General features: G+C 34.3%; 2 protein-coding genes across 3 annotated transcripts; one reads left to right on the top strand and one right to left on the bottom strand.

Moving 5' to 3' along the window:
• Positions 1-1,588: 1,588 nt before the first annotated feature.
• LOC143448284 (brefeldin A-inhibited guanine nucleotide-exchange protein 1-like) lies at positions 1,589-23,669 on the top strand. Of its 2 annotated transcripts, none has more exons than XM_076947947.1 (41): positions 1,589-1,788; positions 1,902-2,026; positions 2,333-2,363; positions 3,020-3,146; positions 3,448-3,594; positions 3,848-3,961; positions 5,383-5,448; positions 5,931-5,984; positions 6,094-6,139; positions 6,351-6,476; positions 7,207-7,245; positions 7,562-7,675; positions 7,832-7,952; positions 8,069-8,122; positions 8,274-8,385; positions 8,630-8,752; positions 8,900-9,136; positions 9,520-9,628; positions 9,839-10,031; positions 10,210-10,356; positions 10,454-10,624; positions 10,809-10,893; positions 11,397-11,562; positions 11,745-11,884; positions 12,194-12,322; positions 13,058-13,216; positions 16,746-16,857; positions 16,986-17,126; positions 17,705-17,857; positions 18,083-18,309; positions 18,441-18,555; positions 18,803-18,960; positions 19,539-19,672; positions 19,820-19,909; positions 20,150-20,325; positions 20,485-20,652; positions 21,202-21,332; positions 21,638-21,803; positions 21,985-22,114; positions 22,248-22,365; positions 22,496-23,669. In XM_076947947.1, the coding sequence occupies exons 2-41, from the start codon at positions 1,903-1,905 to the stop codon at positions 22,616-22,618; spliced, it is 5,076 nt and encodes a 1,691-aa protein (XP_076804062.1). In that variant the 5' UTR covers positions 1,589-1,788; position 1,902; the 3' UTR covers positions 22,619-23,669. The 2 variants fall into 2 exon arrangements, with proteins under 2 accessions (XP_076804062.1, XP_076804061.1); XM_076947946.1 differs by having other exon boundaries at positions 21,169-21,332.
• Positions 13,415-15,152, bottom strand: LOC143448286 (uncharacterized). The gene is made up of 2 exons (XM_076947949.1): positions 14,715-15,152; positions 13,415-14,133 (listed from the first exon to the last, which is right to left on the bottom strand). Exons 1-2 carry the CDS (start codon positions 14,856-14,858, stop codon positions 13,834-13,836), a joined length of 444 nt encoding a protein of 147 aa, XP_076804064.1. The 5' UTR covers positions 14,859-15,152; the 3' UTR covers positions 13,415-13,833.
• Positions 23,670-23,672: the final 3 nt, after the last annotated feature.

Here is a 23,672-nt window from a genome sequence, read left to right as displayed (position 1 = left end):
ACGCACAAGGTTGACCAAATATCCGGGTCTATTTGTGTAGCTGGGGTCTAGTAGCCCTATATGCAAAGGCATCCTGTGGTTGTGTACTTGTATACTAGACCCAATTATCCAACCCATCAGACAAATAGTTTCAGTAGGGCCCAGGGTCCATATCATCTGCAGTGTATGGAAGGTTGGAAAGTGTGGAACCTGCACGCCAAATTTTTTATCATCATGCCCATTTATAATAAATAACCAAAGAATAACTGGTTGCTTCAATGCCAAGTTATCTTCATTGCGGCTCCTGTGTACACCATTATTCTAAAATTTTCATTTTTGCACACATGATTTCTTGTGAAAAACTGACCTACTTTGTAGTTGGACCCAGGAAAGATTAAAATAATGAGAGAAAATTTCAAAAAGTAGTAAAAGGTTTTATAAGTTAAAAAAGAAAACAAGTATAATGAAGCTGTCAAACACTTATTGAAAACTTTTTGAGTTTCACCAGGGTTATATAGTAGACAACGCAGTGAATCAGATCCTATTAATTTAATAATATCAGTATGTGAGTAAGCCTAGGCTATATATATTTTATACTGTAGTACATACAGTGTATGTATATATAGATAGATTTATATAAAAAAGAGATAGAGATTAAAGAAACTCTTTGTATGAAATTGCTTAACTTTCCTGTTCTGACCACCACCGTAGTACAGTGTGACACATACATGCAGACGACTCATTAACATGCATGCTAAGTTTTTCTTGTATCATACACGTCGGCTTATTGTAAACAAGCAAGCCATAGTAAAAAGTATGGCACACACACATTTTTGAAACCAGTCAGTTAATAACGAAAGAAGTTTTAATAAGGGAACTAGACAAGAGTCAATGGGCATGGCCATGCAAGCACCAATTTAGTATAAGCTAACAATGAAGAATTTGATTGATATTGCAGATCGTCACATTGGATTCTTCGCTTTTGCATTCATATCCAAAAGTGCCATGTTTACGAGTCAGGCAAACTACTGGCATGATATATCATACTCTCTACCACAACCCATTAAAATACCTATTTGACCTAACTGTTTTGAAGAAAGTCAACCAAAGTGGATATTGTATAAATGATTTTGGCTGAAGCATTTTAAAAATAGATTGTTTAAAAATAAATAATATTTAGATCTTGATACCCAGCGTTATTTTAGAAAAAACTTGGTATGTTGCTTTCAGTTTGTATATATTTACATGGCATAACAATCAATGTTCCCTCTAAGCTGCGCGCGTGCGCAAATGCGCACTGCTGACACGGTCTCCGCGCACAAGAAAAAAATCCAACCAGAATTGAAAATAAACGCATAATAATGGCCACAGTGCGCACGTCTGATGTTGCTCACAGTGGTCCAAGGGACCGCTCAAGGAGTTAATGTGTTTGCTCAGACTTGTGAAAAATTACAGGGAACATTGATAACAATAGTTGTATAATATGATGTTCTTTCAAGTACTGTACAAATACAGTGCTCTGTAGTGCGACTAACTATGCAGTGTATGTGTATCTGCCTTTTTGTTCGGAATGTGATTACAGTATTAGAGATGTTGTTCTTTTTAAGAATTAGCTGGTGATGATGTATATTTAATTATATATATATAGCTTGTTGGATGTAACAAACAACAAAGGTCTGTGACTTTGCGTAAGCCTGTAATCTGCAAACATTGTATGGAAAATTGAAAGCTACTGCATTGCCATTATAACTCTTTACAAAAGCGTTTACAAGCCACCGGGAAATTGCTGCCTCCTGTACAGCAGTAAGGGTGAGTTCTTCCATCCATAAAATTATATTTTAGTTGGCTACCATTTATATATTGAATGTAAATATTTGCAAAAATCTTAAAATGGTTAATAGGTAGACATGTTTTTTATGCAGTATGCAGGAAACGAAACAGACTCGAAGCATGTTTCTTACTCGTGCATTGGAACGCATTCTCGCTGACAAAGACTTGAGAAAGTCCCAAAACTCTCAATTAAAGAAAGCATGTCAATCAGCTATTGGTATGGTTTTTTATGAATATCAATATTATGTACAGTATATCTCATGTTGTTACTGCAGCTATGTGTGTATTATAGAGTACAGTATATATAATATTTTAAAAAAAATTTGTGTCCTACCGACTGTTCAGGTTCTTTGCCCATGCAAATCAAATAAAATCAGATGTTATGCATTCGATAATAGTATTTAATACAATTAGTGTTGTTTGCATGATGAGTATCTATGTGTATATTAAAATGCCTTATTAAGCAAGTAAAACATTCTTTGACTTATGAGTATGTATATATGATGTTAAATCATGTTTGCAGATGACATCAAAAAGGATTTGGAGCATGACAGGTATAAAAAGTTATATTCTTGTACTTCTTTATGATATTTTATTGTAAATGGTTGATGTTGCCATATTAGTATATGGACTGAAACTAACAGCAGATTTAATTAGTTGTTATGGTATATTACTTCTTAATGTGTTTAATATGCTTTTATATAAACCATTGACATTTGTTGGCCAGAAGTTAAATATCAACTAAACAGTCACAGAGCTACTTCCATTTTCATGTTATAACACTTTCTTCCAGTTTTTTTGAATCATATATATATCTTCTATATCTCAGAATTCTATAATTCTATAATTTATATATCTCAGAAATCGAGCTTAACTCGTTCTCCGAGGTTGTTTGAGTTCTAATACACGATTTAGATGAGAATGATCTCACCCATTTGTATAGTATAGTCATAAATCAGAACACACGTTGTTAGAAATGCTACGATAGAAAATTCAATTTTGTGGAAAAAGAGGGTTTTTGAGTTCAGGCGCCTTTGATTTCTGGGATGTAATTTACTGTATTTGTAAGTGTTCAATGTTTTTAAATGTTTATTTGTAGTATATTCTTTAAACTTTACTATGTTCCTTTGTTGATTAGCATAGTTTTTACCAAGATATATGTAGCACTGTATAAGCAGTTTGATTCTAGCTTAGCTTTTCTAATTAATAGCCCTGGAGACGGCCCTCCAAAATCTCCCTTCACCATAATAGAAGCCGATAGATATTTTCTTGTCTTCGAAATGGCCTGCAAGTCAAAGTCTCCAAGCATAGTCAGCACAGCTCTTGATTGCTTGCAGGTATTGCAGTAACAGTATGATTAATTTTATGTGGTTATTTTGACTGTGGTTTTTGCAATATTGTTACAAATTATGGTTGGAATTGGACTGTGACTTCAATGTTTCATGTTCCGCTTATTTCTGTCTAAGCTTATACACAGTGCCTAATGCACATAACACTTGTAATGGATTATGAAATTTTATTATTAGATTCTTAGTAACTTCCTTATTTTATTTTGAATGTGAACCTTGATCTGAAAATCACCACAAATGCAAATGCATATTTTCTTCTTTACTTTATATGATACATATTTTATCACAGAAAATGATTGTCTATGGAATACTGGTTGGAAATGCACCAGATTCTTCAGCTCCTGGCAAACATTTAATTGACCGAGTAATCGACGCAATATGCCAGTGCTTTACAGGAATACAAACCGACGAACATGTGCAGCTACAAATTATTAAGGTTTTCACTTTGATGCTTTTTCTAGTGCTACTAAGTTATACTGTTTTCGGTATTTGCCTGTTGTCCACAGCGACCATGTTCGAGCGCAGAATTGTCACATTTTTATGTTAAGGCGCTTTATTTTTCATGTGATTTTTGATAAATTGGTAAACCAATTTAATCTATGAAAATTTTGGTTTGCTACTTTTAGTTTGCGGCTTGAGGACTTAATATTTGTTGTCGATTTTTCACTATAACTTTTGGTGTTTTGTAGGTTCTTTTGACTGCAGTTACAAGCAATAATTGTGAGATACACGAAGGCACGTTGCTTCAAGCTGTTCGCACTTGCTATAATATTTACCTTGCTTCAAGAAATACAGTTAACCAGGTGATATAAAATAAAAATGTGTGGTATAAATTTTATTAAAACCTTCATTAGAAAGTACATATGTATATGGTTTATGTGTGCTGCATTGTTTAAAATATTTTAAAACTGGTTCATGATATTATGGTGTTGAAACAATGTTCCAATTAAACCTACAAAATAACTTGCATTTAGTGTATATATTTTTGTACATACATATTAATCCTATCATATATGTTGATTTGGTGGACCCTAATTGTGTTTTGTTTTTATTCTATCTAATTAAGGGCCACATTAAATGAGAAGTCAATATCTTTTCTTGATAATGCACAAAACTGTGCTAGCAGATGTAGTTTTTTTTTAATTCTTGTTTACTTGAAAAGATGACACACACTGACAGTGATAGATCACATGTTAAAATGCTAATTATATACATGTATTTTTGAATATACATTGTATCATAGGCCTTAAGTTGTAAGATTTTTTTTAATACGAAGTGCTAAATATGGTACCGGTGAACTACGTTATTTGCCTTGGGCAGTTTTCTTACACGATAATATATCATATACACTAAACTGTGTCAGTATGTAATCCATATTAGTTCTATAACATGTCCATGATACTGGTAAAAGCAGATATTTTGTGTCCAAACCAAAAAACATCATTTTAATATATTCATACTTATAACCATTTTTGTAATTTTTTCTTACGGGTCACAATCATCATAATATAAATTAATTTGTGCAGTGTTTAATGCAGTAAAACTTGTCTATTTCAGCTCCTTTCGATTCAGTAGTTTGCATGGTTTGTCACATTTTTTTTTCAAGCAGAATTTTTGTTTAATTTTTTATTTGTGGAATTTGGCAGTTCCATTACTTAAGCGCATTTCATTCATTCTCGGGGAGCATTTTTGTACGTCTATTTAGGCATTTTGTCATGGACTATAAGTGTAAATGTTAGGACAATTACTGCTATGATGCTTATGTAAGAGAACATATTGATGAACACATTTTGCTGTAATTGCATGAATGTGCATCTTTATAGTGAATGCATTTTTATTGTGTGAAAGAGAGCGTTATATGATTTTGTACTTAGCTAGGCCCCTATTAGTTTGTTTTCACCTGTTAGCACAACTCGGAAGTTCGCCGATTTTGTCATTTGTTTGTAATGTCCTAGAGGTGTCAAATTAGTCAAGTTTTACTGTATATATATATATAGATAATTAGTTTTGTAATGATATTTTAAGTATATAGTTATGAACCGTATGATAATATGATTAATTAATACTTTCGGAGCAAGTACTAGTAAATCATATTTAGACAGCCTTTATATGACAAATTATACATGCCTTCTGTAGAAATCACTGCTTAAATATTACCGATACTGTAGTAGAATATGTTTATTGCTTTGCTTTATTTAAAAAAAAAATCAATGTACTTTTCCAGACCACGGCTAGGGCAACTTTGACACAAATGCTCAACGTTATCTTTTCAAGAATGGAAGCCCAGGCAGTAAGTAAAATTTGGTTTACATTATGTGTATAGTATAATATATCTGCAACAATACTAGCGATGAAACGATTATACTGTACTATGCTTGTATGCTCAGTCACTTTTGAACAGAGAGATGTTTGCTATTATGGAAATATCTAAAAAAAAATTACGAGTTTTTATATATAGTTTAATAATAGTTAATGTAGTGAAGCACAGTTGCACAACCAGTTTGAGCTTGCCACGTGCATTTTATTTCATACATTCATCACATGCCTTTGGGCAAGTTTATCTCTTGATCACTATAATCGAAATTATGTCAACAATATGTATGCTTGCCCTACTACTGACATCTACAGTATCGGTTTTGCAACGCGTTTGCTTGACTTCAACATTTTAACATGCTTCCTTATTTTAGAAATTATGCTTCAATCTTCATTTAAAATTATTTGTTGTTTTTTCATTTGGAATTGTTGCGTTCTAATTCCGATTTTCTCTGTCAGGAATATGATCAATGTTTAGCAAAGAAATTTGAGGAACAAAATGAACATTTAAAAGTAAGTTTTAACGCTGCATACAGAAGTTGTCTTTTCTGTTCAACTATGTATGCGTTTAATTTTCCTCCAATTGTTGTACAGTAGCTAAAATTGGTGCATTACTTTGCAGGACACAGAAGAAAAATTATCTGAACAAAATGGAGAACTAGAACAAGGTGATATGTAACTTGTAACAGAGTTTTAAAACAAATTACAATGACACTATTTTACTTTTATGTTGTGATAATTTTGTTTGGATTGCTTACAAACAAAGGCAACATATTTTGTTCACACAAAGTTCATATTTTGTTTGAACAAAAATTTTAGCTTCCGTTTTAGTTACAGGTGCCAAAACGTTGAGAAATTTTACCTTATTTTATTATTTAGATGAAGCCCCTGAGAGTGACCAGCACCACACAAAGCTGATCGCTGAGAGCAATATCAACCAGAATGCATCATCACTTACATCAGTTGAAAATACAGCAACAGAATCAGAAGATGGCACATTCTTTGGTTTGTGTAAATTTCTTCAAATTTTAATTTCTATTCCAACATTACGTGTCACGCGTGACAAACTGTGATTTATATACCGTCAGGCCTCATCAGTTCAAACACTTTTTTTCTTTGTGAAAAATGTTGGTTTATAGCGAGGTATCTGAACAACCGAAATCAAAAGAATATCATGCAGTAAATCAAGTTACAAAAGCCAGCATGCCTTTTGGAATACAATAGATTAAGATGTGAAAAAAGAATTGTATTAAAGAACCAACTTCTTACAAAATGGTTAATTCAAGCAAAAGTAAATTGGTCAGTGACCGCCCCCGCGCCTAAGACAAACATTGATGTGTGACAAGCGACAAGTATTAAAAAGGGATATATAAATATGTAAAATTTGTCATAAACCAGATAAGTGGGTGTTTTTTGCATTGATTTGGCATATATGTTTGTAAATTGTTGAACTCGGACTATGAAGTTTCCATATTAAACGGGGAAAATGCATGGAAAGAAATCCATACCTGACAGTTTCATGTCGGGTAGCTGTGATGTTGTCTCAGGATTTGGATAAACGAGGTCTGACTGCAGTCAGCTTTGGAAGCAATATATACACCGCATTGTGTTTGCTGAATACTGTGCTGTTTTGTTCAGTCTGGTCAAACGGTATATGCTGATCCAGGAATTGATATTTGTGACAATAACATTTTTGCTGTTGAAGAAATTTCCAATCTTTGGCTTTGTTTTTCAGATGAAAGCAGCTCCATAGACTTGGCAAATGGTCATATAGGTAATAAGTTTTTTTGAAAAATGTTTATACTTTGGGCGTTGGTTATTTTTAGATGAATGAAATGGCATGCTTGAACTCAGTGCTGTTTTATTTGAGAACATAACAGAGGGACACTTAAAAAATAGGCACAAGAACCAGGAACTTAGCAATAGCAATCGTTGCAGACATTTTCAATATAATCTCACCTCATCAGCAGGAATGTTATCGCCATTTCTAACACTCTAAACATTTTAGTTTCCCAGATCTAGTGTTCCTTGTTCAACCTTGTGTCTTATTAATGAATTTGTTGGATAAGCATGTGATTGTTTTTGTTTAGTTATGAATGGGATGGTGACCCCCGATAATGCTGAGGCCATCGTAGAAGAAGTTCTCTCTGATATTGTTGACTTTGTTGTCTCTCAAGGGGAAGGCGTTTCGCTTGAAAGACTTGGTATTTTCCATTTATCAATAGCAGTTATTCTTTATTTGATAGGTTTATGATATTATTCACTATAAATGCAATCATTATGGTTTTATGTTATATTTATTAGTCGGTTGTTTGTTGTGAAAGATGTTTTAATTAAACATGGGAAACTTTTGTGTGTAGATTCACACAATACCTCCGTGAGCTCAATTTCTGATGCACTAAAAACCCCTAACGATGACCTTCTGCGACGGAATATAAATTTTTCCCATATTTTGCAAAAAGACGCTTTTTTGGTGTTCAGGTAGAAACTTTTGTTACTGTCATTGTCTTTACAGAAAACGAATGAAGCTATTGTTCACTTGTGTGCCCATTTTGTCGTCAACAAATCTAACTTAAATCAAATAATCATCCTTTCAGGAGCTTCTGCAAGCTGAGCATGAAACTGCTTTCAGATGGTCCTCCAGATCCAAAGTATGTCCAGTAAACTTTTAATTTTCAATAAAACAATATGTCTTTTGAATAATTTGGTTATGGCTAAGACCGAAATCTGTTAGTTGAAGCTTTCCCAAATAAATTTTATATTGCGTACCTTATATTAACTACATGTTTGTTACTTCACTAGGTCACATGAACTTCGGTCAAAAGTCCTCTCCCTTCACCTTCTTCTGTCCATCCTGCAAACTGCTGGACCAGTTTTTAAGAACAACGACATGTTTATAAATGCAATTAAGCAGGTATTTCTAGCTCCTGGCAAATTGTCAGTAACTATTTTGTAATTTAAATATTGAGATTGCAGTTAGACTATTATAGTGAAATAGCAAGTAAAATTAAAAAGCATTAATTTAAGTACTCATTTTACGGATATATGTATATTTTGTATTATTACACATTTGTCTCAGCCTTTGCCTTTTTCTTATGTAATATATTAATATACAATTATTTTTCCATGATCTTTTCAATGCAACATTTACTTTTCAGTATTTATGCGTTGCATTAAGCAAGAATGGGGTTTCATCCATTTCTGAAGTATTTCATCTTTCACTTGAAATTTTTGTTAAATTACTTGAGAACTTCAAGACGCACCTGAAAATGCAAATTCAAGTTTGTCGTTACGATTTTTCAAGCTAACAGTTATTTTATACATTAATAATTTGTGAACATGATTTCGTAGGGTTGGCCAGTTAATAGCATTTTGATGAATTTTTTACTGTTTATTTATTTATTAATAGTTTCGTACTGTTTTTACAGGTATTTTTTAAGGAGATTTTTCTGAATATTCTCGAATCTTCATCTTCATCCTTCCAGCACAAATGGATGGTTCTTGAAACGACGCTGAAAATTTGTTCTGACGCCCAACTTGTCGTGGATATCTACGTCAACTACGACTGTGACATAAACGCTTTTAATATATTCCACCAGTTAGTGACTCTGCTCTCCAGAATAGCCCAAATATCAAACAGTCATGCTGGGCTCACTCCTACGCAGGTAAAATAACAATCAGTTTGTGTGAAATTTACATTCGTTGTTTTGTTTAATTGTTAAAAACATGATCTAGCCCTAAAAGCTCTGGCCTGATTATTTGTGGCCTTCAGTAATAAAAAACCTTACAAAATTTTCAGCTCAATTATTTCATTTGTCTTATTTTTGAACAATGCTATTTAGCTGACCAAAGGATATGATATGACTGAATAAAAATGAAGAACATATATTAAAAATAAGACCTTGGTCACTATTTTAGTTTTAAATATACATAGGACTATGAGGACTATGACTTTTAGGACAATAAAATAAATATGATTTATTTGATCGATCCAAATTAATTTTTTTGTTTCAATCTTTTGTCAATTTCCTCTTGACTATTTTTACAGGAGCTGATGATGAGGAAGAAGAGCTTACAATGTCTTGTTATGATCGTGCAGTGCATGCAGGAATGGACACAAGAGCTTTACATCAATCCGCATTCTATGTCCAACCTGGGTAAAAAAAATTTTGTACTTGCTTTTAAAGTTAATGTTAAAATATTGATGTTATCAAACTCTTCATTGCACATGCTACAGCTTACATACTTTGAGATTTTGCTAGTTAAGATTCATTAAACTTCTATTTCTTGCTTCATCCTTTACTGTTGTTATGATTTTTACCATACTTGGTGGAATTGACTGTAACTGGTTTTCATAATTATTTTAGGCAAAGAACATTTACTCGAACCACTGAATCCTGGGAATTTGTCAATGGCGTCTTCTAATTCGAACATGGGTAGTCATCTGTCAATACATTCTGATTCTTCAGAGCATACGTTAAACAGTACTGCAGCTGACAATCCTGAAGCGCTTGAAGTTGTAAAACAACAAAAGGACATATTAGAACAAGGAATTGAAATGTAATGTATTTTCTAGCATTAAAAAAACATATTTCATTTTTGACATCAGGATTTTTGACAAATCTAGCCCATATTCTCCATCATGTCTTTTACACACACTTCGTGCTTTAATGCAAATTTCAATTGCTTGACTTGGTGCTAATCTTAATTGCACACTTACATACTTTCTGTTTTACAGGTTCAATCGCAAGCCAATCAAAGGAGTAACATTCTTGCAAACTCAAGGCATGATTGGAAATTCTGCGAGTGAAATTGCTGAGTTTCTTATGTCAGAGGCCAGACTGAATCCTGCAGAAGTTGGAGACTACATGGGCGAAAATGAAAAGTAAGTTCAATGCGTCCATCAAACCATTGAAGAAGTATTTTGGAATGGAAATATTTCATGTTGAAAAATTTTATATAATGCGTGTCTTTTCTCACAGAATCAATAAGGAAGTGATGTATGCTTACGTTGACTTACTGGACTTCACTGGAATCGATTTTGTGTCCGCTTTGAGACTCTTCCTCGAAGGCTTCCGACTGCCAGGGGAAGCCCAGAAAATTGATCGTTTGATGGAAAAATTTGCTAGCCGATACTGTGACTGTAACCCACAGTAAGTTTTTATGTTTGTTCAGTAAAATTGTTTTGCTTATTTAATGCAAGTGAATAAAAATGAATTAAAACTAAACTAAATATTATTAATACTGTAAAAGTTTTGGTTCTTACTTCAATGCTAACGTCTTAACCCTATCAGATTATAATGGATTGAAAATAACCAAACTTCCATTTTCTTACAGCGGAACTATTTTTGCGTCTGCCGATGCCGCCTATGTCTTAGCATACAGTATCATCATGTTAACAACTGACTTGCATAGCACTCAGGTATGTGTGGTTGTCTCATACTAGAGATGTGGAAATATGAAAAACAGGCTTGTGAGATTTTGAGCATTACATCTGAGCAAATGCCTCTGTTTTTATACTGTAAGGTACATCCCAAGAGATTATATGTACCTTTACATGAAAGACTTTGACTGACATAATGTGTGAGATGATCTTTCAGAAACATAAACTAACATATTGTATGTACTGTAGTTGCGTGTAAGCTGTAGTTTTGAAAAATAAGAGAACCGAAAAAGTGAATTGGATATGTCACACTCCTCGTACTACATAAAAAATTCCATAGTTAGGATTGTGAGAACATGTAAAATTTGTGAAGCTCGCGTTCAAGCACATCACCACTTCATTCTGCTCCAGTGCACATTATAGCTGATATATACTGTAAAAAGTTGCTCTGTTGTATTTAGGCTGTCTGTTAATTCTTGTCATGTATAAACACTGGCTGTCCATCGTAACAATCGTTTACTATTCTTAACACCTATCAACAGGTAAAGAGAAAAATGTCAAAAGAAGATTATATCAAGATGAATAGAGGCATTAATGACAGCAAAGATCTTCCGAGTGAATATCTGGAAGACATTTACAAGCAAATAAAGAAGAAAGAAATTTCGTTGAAGCCCACGAGAGGTGGAACAAAGTCGTCAAACTTCAAAGGTGATATGAAAAAATTTTTCAGGCAGTTTCACAAAGATACAAAATACCATGGTAACGAAACAAGATTATTAAGAGCTCAACTGAATAAAAAGGAATCAGTAGTGTTCTAATTACGCTTTGTAACCAATCCAATGTTGTACAAATCACATCAATATTCTCCAGTCTGTACTTTTTGTGTCCAGGTGTGGCCTCTGGTGCACAGATGATGCGGGAAATGCAGGACATGGCAAACACAGCAAAAGCATTAATGGAAGCAGCGAGCCATGTACAGGCAGAATTCATCAGCACAACTCACTATGAACATGTTAGACCTATGTTTAAGGTAATGCTTGTGTGGTGAATAACTTATGATCAGCAATGCACGATTTAATTTGTTCCAATTTACATGCAAAATCCACAACTTATACAACTTGTTTGGAGGGCTCAGTTTAGTTGTTTAGTGATTTAAGTACGGTAGGCATTGCTCCTGTGCTACGTAACAGCAATTATGCTCCCAGAATATTCTTTTATTCTTACATTGCATTATGTTTTAGGTCTATCTATTGTTGACACGTTTGCACTATAGACTAAAACGCATAACAATTGCTACCAAATAACGTTTTTCTCGTAATAAAATGCATGAAATTTTTAGATGTGTTGGAGGTCTGTCATGGTTGCTTTTTCAATGGGATTACAAGATTTTGAAGACCAAGCAGTTACTACACTCTGTTTAAATGGAATGAAGCATGGTGTCAGAGTTGCTTGTGTCTTTGGTCTCTCTGTAAGTGTTAGACCCTGTACTTTTGTTTTTCTCGTCAAAACCAGCCAGTGGTTATCGAAATGTAAAATGCTTATTGCTGTGAGTTGCTTGGACTAAGAAACATTGTTAATGTAACTCCACAAGTTACTTTGAGCAAGAAGCCTTTGAAAAATAATAACTTAAGCAAAACTGCATATATATAATTCATGATTTGTGCGAATTTTGTATCATGCTCATATGCATACTAGCCATATCGGGTGTTGTTGCAATAGCTGTGCAAATACGCTTTATCTGACATTTAAAGTTTTAATTTCAAATGGCTAGTTGCAGGTGTGTTAATTTTCAAAGTATGACTTTTTCCACAGAAAATGCTGTCCATGCATATTTTATTAATAGTTTCTATTTTATATTTTGAGTATGGGTCACACATGCTATTGCTATTCTTCGTATCCAAACCAGTCATAGTTGTTAACTCTTCTTTAACAAAAATATGTTTAAAAAATACTTTTAAAGTATATATATAATTTGCAGTCATAAAATTACCAACCTATTAAAATTGCACCCAGCACCAGCTTAAACAAAGTAACTTGGGGATTGGTAGCACTCTTGTAATTCATAGGAAATTGTTAATACATAAACGAAATGAAACAGTTGCATATGTAGAAACATTGATGGAAAATGAATGGTACCATTGATCGTGGTATTTAGACATTATCATGATACAATTGTTTGAGAATTAATTTCAAAATTTTGCAGCTTGAACGTGACACTTTCATACAAGCTCTCTCTCGTTTTTCCCTTCTTCAAGCAACAGCCGGAATCCGTGAATTGAAATGGAAGAACATTGAAGCAATTAAGACTTTGATAATGATTGCAAACACTGATGGCAACTATCTTCAAGAGTCGTGGCATGAGGTAAAATATTGAACAATATCCTATTCAACAGCTCCAGCTTTTGCTTTATCAGTTAATCAAACGTCAATGATTGAAGTAAGTCGATTTCAAAAAATAATTTAAGCTGTGTGGATACTACTGTATTTCCATTGCAATGCTTCACAACACCGTTTGATGAATCAGCATCAACTTATATTTGTAACAAAAATAAAACACCACAAAGGAATAGGTAGTTAATACAAACGAAGTTGCGGATTAAACACAAAGTAAAAACACAGTTACAGGATAAAAAGCAACCACTAGTTATAGTTTAAATCAGCTCCTTTCCCTGTACCGTTAAAGAAATTACCAAGAAATATGTGTTTCATTTATCGAATTATCTTCAGTGGTGTTAAGTGCGCAAGAAATAGTACAAGCATTTTTTCTGCATTCTTTTCATGTGATTGTGTCCCCCTCCCTGGTCAGCAGACAAGCTACTAGAAAAACGTTTTCAATTAGGAAGGTTTTGTTAAAAGTGTAGATGAGTGATGTCATAGGGGTCATCAAATAAACTAGTGTGACTCGCCCATTTTTAGAACATATTTTTTCAATGCGTCTCTTCGTCATTCATTAAAGAGAAAGGTTTTACTTTAATGTACTCAATGTGATGTGCTTGTCCTGTCACTCTGCGATAAAAAGACATCGTCTTGGTCCAAACTTGAGGTGCTGGTAGCAAACTTCGAAGGGTTGACCAGTGGTGATATAGCTTGCACTGTAACAGTCGGTGATGTTCCTCGTTTCGATAATTTTCTTGTCACTCTTCGTATTCCAGCTGAAAACGTGTTTCCTCTTTTTCTTCCACTTAAAGCTGGGCTCGGAGGACTTGCGTTGATTTGTAAAGATGAGCTATCTTCCTCAATAGTACCTTGTAATGGTTTGAAATTGTGCAGTTTTTCTTTCTGCAAGAATAAAGGCAAACAGTTTTTTGTAATAGTTTCTTCATTGTTGTAAATTAGTTGACAAAACGGTTGGTGTCAATCAATTCCAGTCTCATTTATGCAACTGTGTACTCCTCTGAACATATATTTGAATGTTTGGACAAGAATGCAAGATCATATAACTGATTTTGCAGGATCGCTGAAGTGTACTTTACAGTTATACTATGCGAGTTTAACATGTCTGTGTTGCGCAATTACATACTAGGGCTGGAAATTTAGGTAATTCTGTTAGCCATTAGCTGCTATGTTATAGCCAAGTAAATTGTCAATTACAGGCAAAGATATTATCTATTCTTAAGAATTAAGATGAAAATTATTGTATTACCAAAGTTTAAATATTGTATTAAGTTTAAATAATACCAAATAATAATAATACAATAACAATGTACAAGTACATTTTCGGCTTATATTGTTCACTAATTTCGTAGCCACTAAGTGGCTATTAGCTGAACAAATCTTCCCAGCCCTATTTCATACTCTGTCTTACATAATATTATATAAATACAAACTTGACTTCAAGATTTAAGGCAACGTTAATTTACCTCTGCTTCGAAATTTGTTATCATCTCATCAAATTCTTTCTGTAATCCATCTAAGCTTATTCCCACTTCTTTTCCAAAGTTAGATAGCATCGGGCCTGTCAATCTTTTCAATCCATGCTGTGTTTCTGTCAATTCTGTATCCATATTTAAGCTTAATAGCAGCAGCAAATTTCATAGGTCTTAATTCAATGTGCTTCTGCCTATTCAACAATCATTTACACGTAAGAATAGATATTTTCACCTATCTCTTGTTCCTTAATACCCTGTTCGTGAATATTCCTGTTGAATTTAGTTTGTCGATAGACACCACCGTTAGTGACTCACAGTTACAATTTTTTGTCATTTTTGCCTACATTGCATTAACGCGGTCCAGCATGTTTTTTCCTGAACATCCTGCTAGTATGACATAATGCTGAGTAACAACGATACGCCAAAGTTGCGTAACTGCTAATGTATCGTAATGCCTGCCACATGATGTATACAAGTCATGATTGCTTACACTTCCTGCACTGCCTCTCTTTTTAATAAGCTTTTATACATTGTAGTCTTATTGTTGATTGATTTGCTGTGCAAAAGCCAAGTCGTGTTGTGCTTTTTCCCACTCTCTCTGTCACGCTCAAAATTGTGATTTTGCCCAACCATTGTTTGGTTGTAGTGCCTGCTACTGCTATGAAACGACCAATATGTCTGCAGTTTTATGAAAGCGTAGATTTTATTCAGTATTGCCTTTTCCACGTATTTCCGTATTGCTTCATATTACAATACAGAACCGTCTGGGTTGGCCTTTGTGTGGTCTTGCACAATAAATTCTTCTGACAATGTTGATTCTGTATTTGTCAGTTAACAACAGTCCATGGTGTTAAACATTTCATTAATGAGCAACGATTTTTTCCTCAGTTACCCTCACAATACCTTGATTAGCGTGGGATAAACAAAACAATGCATTATCTTCACACAGTAGTATCGATGACTCACTATAGTTCGGCCTGTCACCGCTTAATAGGATGTGATACTTTTATTACTAATCTATTTGCTGACTATGATCATTACTATTTACTAATTACTGTAATTAGTAATAATGCAAAATGATTATTTTGTTATGATTGGGCTTTTTTTTGTAATAGTTTAACTGTCATTTCACAACTCGTCTAGTATAGGGTTACCATATTTTCGTGGCCTAAAATCCGGACACTCTTTAGTGCCCACTAGCGGTTTTTAAAATGAGGTATGAACACATTGTCTGTCAATATGACGTCACACTAGCAATGCTTTGCCTATCCATTGTATACCAGAGTGGATTTTTGAACATAGTGTCGTTAATTCACTAGGGTATTGGGCTATCTCTGATTTGACCTCTGGTGATCTCAAAATTACAAATTAAATTACAAAACAAACAAAACAAAATTAAATCTTAGCACTTAACATATTCGGCTCGCATCTTCAACTAGAACAGGGGTTCTAAAACTTATGGAGAGGCGCCCCACCTTGACGGTGCGAACAAAACCCGCGCCCCACTTCGAAATCATTAAGCATTAAACAAACGACAATTTCCTTGGTATTGTCATTTGGTCTGCAACAGACTTGTTGTTGCGCTATTTTTCTACTGCTTTCACTGCTTTATAATTTTCTTCAGCAAATATACGCTCTTATCGTTTCAGCCATGTTCTAAATTTTGCAATATCGACCAAGATATAAGGCCTTCAGCTACTAGCCCAGCTCCACTCATCCATGTATCATTGTATCCCAAAATAGAGCGCTGTATTGTCGTTTATGAGGTGAAATTATGAATGAAATGAAAACAATGATTACAATGAAATTACAATGAAATTATTACCCGTAACGCAACAAACAGTTTTAAAAAATTCCGGACATTTAAGCATATTTTAGCATTCCCCCCCCGGACGCAGTTTGAACACTAAAATTCCGGACATGTCCGGGGAAATCCGGACGTATGGCAACCCTAGTCTAGTATTTAGTTGTGTGCAGTAAAACATTATTACTCTATTTACTATTCATTGATGTTTTTTGCAGATTCTAAAGTGTATATCACATCTTGAACTTCTGCAATTGATTGGTTCTGGAGTACGAGACCAAACCACAACAGCTATGAAACGGCAAGCTGTCATTTTAGACAACAACCCAAGTCAGTTCATTTGCTTATGTTTTATGCATGATCAATTTTTGTCTAATAGTAAATGTTTCCGGATTACATAACTTGCTTTTTCTTTCATTTCTATTAACCCTTTTAATGAAGGTCAATGTTTTCTGCAGTTTTAACAAAAACCTTTGGAATGGAGCAGCGTAAATTGGCAACCATTCAAGAATCAATGGGTGAAACGAGCTCGCAAAATATTGTGGTTGCAGTTGATCGGATATTTACGGGATCAACACGCCTGGATGGGGATGCAATTGGTAAGGAAACCTCAACTTTCTAAAGACCGACGCTAAGGTTATATAAATTATATCGCTAATGCTGAATGACTATATAGAGCTGTTGTCGATAAATTGAATTTGTCGTTGTTGCTTTTCTGACTTTTTTTACCTTTTTGCTGTTTTTAACCTTCTCTAGTACAAAGTGAACTTTAGAGTAATAAATATGTCAGTGTTTTACCACCCACAGTAGTTTGTCATGTGAACTTTATTACACTGGTTACCTGACCAGATATGGTTTCATTAATAAATAACAACGTCTAAAATCTTGCATAAAATTTAACTTTGATTTGATTTGATTAAAATTGATACTGTAACTGGTATATTCAGCATTTTCTTCCACTGCTGTTGACTGAATTTTGCAGTTGTAGGGCGTCGTGGCTCACCTAGTTCAGTGACTAAACAATACAATAAGCACTCTCAATGTCTTTCAACTTCACTTAAATTGTAGTTTCTTTTTGCATGGGACATAACTGTGAATAGCGAAAACCTCAGAAATGAATTTTCACTCTTATCTCAGATATAAATACACTCTCTCAGATATATACTTTTATTTCTAGTTGATTTTGTCCAGTGGCTGAGCAAAGTGTCATTGAGTGAACTATGCAATCCCTCCCACCCTCGAAAGTTTTCTTTGCAGAAGATTGTTGAAATATCATATTACAACATGGGCAGAATAAGAATTCAATGGTCTAGGATATGGGCCATTCTTGGTAATTTTATAATAATGATAGGGCTAAGTGTAATGAATACTCTGTTTTTAAATGAGTTTAATTACTTTACAAAGAACTTAACGCCAGTATTAAGAACTTTTGGACAGGAATTAAATATTCAATACCGACACTAAATCAACAAAATCAGACCTAACAGCAACTGTTTGAAAAGTTTTATCTGGCAGTGAATACAACTTCACCTCCATCAGCATACTCTGTGTACAGGTGAACATTTTAATGCTGTTGGATGCAGCGATGACGAGGGAGTCGCATTCTTTGCCATTGACAGTTTACGACAACTGTCCATGAAGTTTCTTGAGAAGGGGGAACTACCTGGTTTTAGCTTTCAAAAAGATTTTTTGCGTCCGTTTGAGCATATCATGAAGCACAATCCATCATTGACGATACAAGATATGGTTGTTAGATGTATTACGCAAATGGTCACATCACAGGTATAATTATAAGCTATTCGTCATAGCACCTTTTCTTGATGTTACATTAAATTTTTGTGACCTACTTTCTATTCAGTATGTGTTACATTCTTTGTACACTATTTGTCAACAACATTTATAACTGTTCTCAGGCGCCAAATATCAAATCTGGATGGAAAAATATTTTCACTGTGTTCACTATTGCTGCATCACATAATGACGAAGCAATTGTTGAGCTTGCATTTCAAACAACGTGCAATATTATCAGTACGTATACGTGAGATTAATTTCCTTGACATTATGTTATTGGTTTCATCCTGCTGCTTGTGCTTTGTCACATTACCGGTAAAATGGCTTACTCTTAGAACAATCAACAACGCAGTCTCTATTACATCTGATAAAGTTGTATTCATAATTCATAAAAGTTACATACACGCTGACTGCGTGAATATGTTTCTTTTTTCAAGGTTGTTTTGAAGTTTGATGTTGATGTTTTAATGCATTTATTTTTCAGTTGAAACGTTTCAGTTTTACTTTGCCTCGATCATCCACTGTTTCCAAGATGCTATATCTGCTCTTCGGGAGTTCTCCTGCTGTGCATTTCCAGATACAAGCATGGAAGCAATCAGACTTATCAGGCAATGTGCTGACTATGTTGCACTAAAACCAGAGGTAAAAAGCATAATTAACTCAAGTTATAGTTTTCTCACACGAAGCATTTTTTAAATAATTGAATGGGTTAAATACACTGGAATTTTTTAGTATTATAAACTCCCTAATTGCGAGATTGTCTTGAATAAGCCACCATTATCATTAGTTCTGAATTTTTTGTCATTTTTTACTTGTAGTCTGGATTAAGCAACCACTTCTTTTCAGTCCCAAATGTTGGATTGTCGTGATTAATCATATGGCTAATGCCACCAATCATTTGTTTATTGTTGCTTGTTGATGAAAATAAAAGATCTGTTGCTAATTTAAGTAGTGATATTAAATCCGGAAATTGTTTGCTAACATAAAATCAGATTATTCTAATAGTAGACGAGTACACTTCCAGTCAAGTTGCCTATTCCAGTAACTGGAGCACTTTTTATTTGTCCCAAAGGTGGTCGCATTGTTGATTTCATTGTAATACAAGATACTGAATGTAATATTGTATCAGTGGATGAGAAGCAGACTGTTTTTATGTGACTTTTTACTAGTGTATGTATAATTTTGTATGTAATATGTATGACATTGTATGTCTTATTCAGCTATTCGAAGATCTTATCGGAGACGAAGCCTCTCCATCGAGAAGTGGTGAGAGGGTTTGGGTTCGTGGTTGGTTCCCGATTTTATTCGAATTATCTTGTATTATCAGCAGATGTAAACTGGATGTTAGGACCAGGTGATGAGTTTCTATGCTTTTGTGCCGTACTTACGGATATGTATTTTTTGTTTAAACGGGATTCATAACATAACAAAAACCTGGATTTTATTCAACATACAATTCTATAGATTTACCGGTTGTAATCCGTACTTTTTATTCATTCAGAGGGCTCACTGTAATGTTTGAAATAATGAAGACGCACGGCCATTCGTTTAAAACAAACTGGTGGAACGAACTTTTTCAGATCATATTTAGGTATGAAAAAATGCCCTATAATACCTCAAGCCTTTTACTTGCTAACTAAGCTTTCATCTTTCCCATTTTCAGCTTTAAGCATTGTCACTGTGACACAAAGAATGCCGGACCCATTTATCGACTCCTAATCTAGGCTTTCTTTACCTCTTAACCCTATATGCAAGGAGTACTGTCTATAATTTTTCTACAAATCACTATGCACATTACTAACTGTTTTGTTTTGTGTTGTTTGTATGACAGAATATTTGACCAGATGAAAATTCCAGAACATCAAGTGGAGAAATCTGATTGGTTTGCAACTACTTGCAACCATGCCCTCTTTGCGATATGTGATGTCTTCACTCAATATTATGAGGCCCTTGCACCCACACTCTTACCTGATGTTTACAACCAACTCCTGTGGTGTGTGGAAAAAGGTAATTATCAAGAACTTTCCTACACTTCAGTTTTATGTTGCATATTTTTTTATTTACGTATGTCATTTTATAACAAATCAACATGTCCAATTTTTCTGTGTTTCTCATCTGTGTTTTTTCCACTTTGGTGTTGTCAATCTAAAAGTGATTAACTTGCAGAAAACGAACAACTGGCTCGATCTGGTGTGAACTGCCTGGAAAATCTCATCCTTTCTAACGGGAGTAAATTCACGCTGGAAACTTGGAAGTTGTCTTGTGAAACGATGCAGAATGTCTTCAAGCAAGTCTCTCCTCACCAGCTGCTTCTCTGGAAACCACAAGCAAATGGTAAGAGAAGTCGATATGGACAATCATGCTTGTGTCAGTGTTCTGTATATGTCAATAATTTTGTTTTAGCAACTACTTTTGCCAGCAAAATTGAATGAATCGCTGCGCATTGAATTATAAATTGAATCACTCCATTACATTCAAAAATCTCTTGCATTTTCATTATCATTTCAGTGCAATGTGTTTTGCTTTATTGATCATTTTATTTAAGCATAAAGAGCTTATCGGCAACAGAATAACACCAAATGCGTACAAATACGTTTAACATAAAAAAACTATCCCCCGAAAATTGTGGCCTAGAAAAAAAGACACATGATTAGTTGAACAGTTGCATGGATGACGGCATGACGCTAACAAATATTGATCTCATTTTGCTGGCATTATTTCAAAGACATTTACATATTGCAATTGTCATTTATAACATCAAAATCAAGATTGCTAAAAATGATCAGAGCTTTTCTTGCCACCATTCCGTTGATTTGCAAGTGATTTTGCATCATGATTCACTATTTGTAGATCGAGACGATCTTCAGGTCTTTATTTCCTTAGATCGAGATGACCTGCAGCGACTGCAGTTGTATTGTGTACTCACTTCTGAACTTATCGAGTGTGTCGATCGGATCCTGTTCTATCCAACAACATCCAGGGGAGATGATGAACGCAATCTAGAAATTGCAAAGGTGAAATATCATTTTTTGTTATTATAATTTTATTTAGCAATCATTATGAACATACCCTTTGTTAATTTTGGTGCAAAATTGCAGTCGCTAAAGTTATGGACACAAATTCAGCAGCGAAAAAATCGACTTTGTCCATTTATAATTCCTTTTGTTTTCTATCTTTTTACCCTTACATTGTATGTATTCAGTTCAGAGTAAAGTTTCCCATACTTCGTTGCGGTTGATGGTTTGATGGGTTTTCAAGAATCCCATAAAATATACTACCACTTGGTACAGTGCTAATAATAAACGCTTCAAAATTGCAGAGTCACTCTCCTGACATTCCTCCAGAATGTCGACATTCAGAGGAGATGTTTGGTCATCTATCCGATGAGCAGCTTCTTGTTATGGTCAAATGTCTGCATGAGTCTCATGATATGGCAAAACGTTTCAACAGTGATAACGAGCAACGAACCATCCTGTGGAAGGCTGGTGTGTAACCACATGTACAATTGCTTTTTTACTGCATATATTGATTTTTCATTGAATTTGTTACAAGGTATATTTATTTATTTATTTATTTACCTTCTATTATTTCCTTACATTGGAAAATTTTATCCCACGATTTTCTTATTGCCGATCAAGTTTTTTCTGCATTATAAATTCCTTGCAGGTTTTAAAGGCAAGTCCAAGCCGAACTTAATCAGACAAGAAACGACAAGTTTGTCCTGTGCACTCCGAATACTTTTCCGCGTAAACGAGCGAGACGATTGCTCGGAAAAAATAAGAACCATATTATTACGGTACTAACGTCTGTCTAGCGTACAAGCAAATTGAGTGTGCTGTTTTGTTTTAGTGCAAGATTCCTGTCAGTCGGTTTGTAATAATGAGTGCATCTCATCAGGTAACATACTACTAATAGTATTTCATTCTTAGGACTTGCCAAGTTGCCTTGAAGTATTTTTGTTCAATTGCCACGGAATCCCACCGAGAATCATGGACAAATATTCTACTCGTCCTCCTTACTAGGCTTCTGCGTTTAAATCAAGAAAATGTAAGTGGGGATTCACACGCCATGCATAAACCATTATTTATTACACATTTTGTTTAACTTTGCTTGTAGTTGTAAGGTTTGATCACTCATATTCCTGCATTTTGTAATGACATTATTTTTTGTTTGTTAGTTTGTCCAGGTATCCTGCGACCTCCATTCTTTTCTATGTGACCTTCTGATGTTTGAAGTGAAGCCAGAAGTTCGCTATTTACTTAGAAAATACTTTCTTCGGTGCAATGTGGCGAAAAAGTGATCAATTAAAAAGCTTTCCTAGAACTTCATTTGTATATTCCTATACTATATCTATTGTCCGTCTGTATTGATTATAATATTTTGATACGCTGCTAGCGTGCTATTTTGTAAATTTGTCACCTGTTAAAGATGATACAAAAACGATATTATTAAAATTGGTGTTTTTGGCCAAATTTTTTATCTTGTGTTTTACAACGGCAAATACTGACTGTGTATTGTTGCTAAGATTTCAATAAGTCGGCAGCAAGGCAGATTTTCTTTAGAAAATAGTGTTTTTTTATGCTTCTATGGCTACTTGGAGAATACATTTTATTTGTGCGTGGTGTTAGGTACTGTGCCACAGCTGCACACGCTTATAGGTTGCCTGACAATCAACGTTACCGAGCTGTCGAGAACAGCTTTGATCACAATGCAGACTGATTGCAATTATTCACTGCTTTCACTTTCGCTCAAGATGTTAAACGAAAGATTTTAGTCCACTTATGTGTGCTGTATAACTGTATGTATATATTCCTGTATTGTGCAATCTGTTCGTTGCAGTAGTTCCCCCAACCGTGATTAATGACGATTGTTCTTTTCGTTGATGGTGGTTTAGTGAGCCATGTCAGGTCATGATTGAACCACCACTATGACTATTATATATACCAATTATACCTATCTGTGAATAAAGTAGGATTTTTAGCTTTGTTTTAACTGGAGTATGTTTGATGATATTGGTAGTCTATACTATATTACTATTTATAATTTCACTGGTCAATCGTCAATTTTAGTAATGTGTGCTTTCTTGACTTGTTTGATTTTAATTTATTTTTTCTTGAGTTATTGCTGATAAAATTACATATCTATGCTCTATTGTGTTCTGAGTTAAGTTTATTTTGTTTTTAATGTTTTAGTACTAAATGTACGCATGTGAATGTCTCTATTCTCCAGCCATATTATGCAGCCCGCATGGGCAAATTTAGCGTGGCATTGTGTGGTAATAGTAGTTGTATATCGGTAGGTACCACATTGTTGCTTGGATTCATCATATAATAAAGATATTCAGTAACTGAGAC

Source organism: Clavelina lepadiformis, chromosome 3 (genome assembly GCF_947623445.1).
Source record: "Clavelina lepadiformis chromosome 3, kaClaLepa1.1, whole genome shotgun sequence".
Taxonomy (NCBI): Eukaryota; Metazoa; Chordata; class Ascidiacea; order Aplousobranchia; family Clavelinidae; genus Clavelina; species Clavelina lepadiformis.
The sequence above is the reverse complement of the archived record's forward strand: the minus strand, read 5'-3'. Positions and strand labels throughout refer to the sequence as shown.

Coding starts and splice junctions, on each gene's coding strand:
- LOC143448284 (XM_076947946.1), top strand. CDS start 1,903: ATGCAGGAAACGAAACAGACTCGAAGCATGTTTCTTACTCGTGCATTG. Junction 17,858..18,082: donor TAGGATATGGGCCATTCTTG/GTAATTTTATAA, acceptor CTCTGTGTACAG/GTGAACATTTTAATGCTGTT. Junction 22,366..22,495: donor TGCGTTTAAATCAAGAAAAT/GTAAGTGGGGAT, acceptor TTTGTTTGTTAG/TTTGTCCAGGTATCCTGCGA.
- LOC143448286 (XM_076947949.1), bottom strand. CDS start 14,858: ATGGATACAGAATTGACAGAAACACAGCATGGATTGAAAAGATTGACA. Junction 14,134..14,714: donor TAACAAATTTCGAAGCAGAG/GTAAATTAACGT, acceptor TTATTCTTGCAG/AAAGAAAAACTGCACAATTT.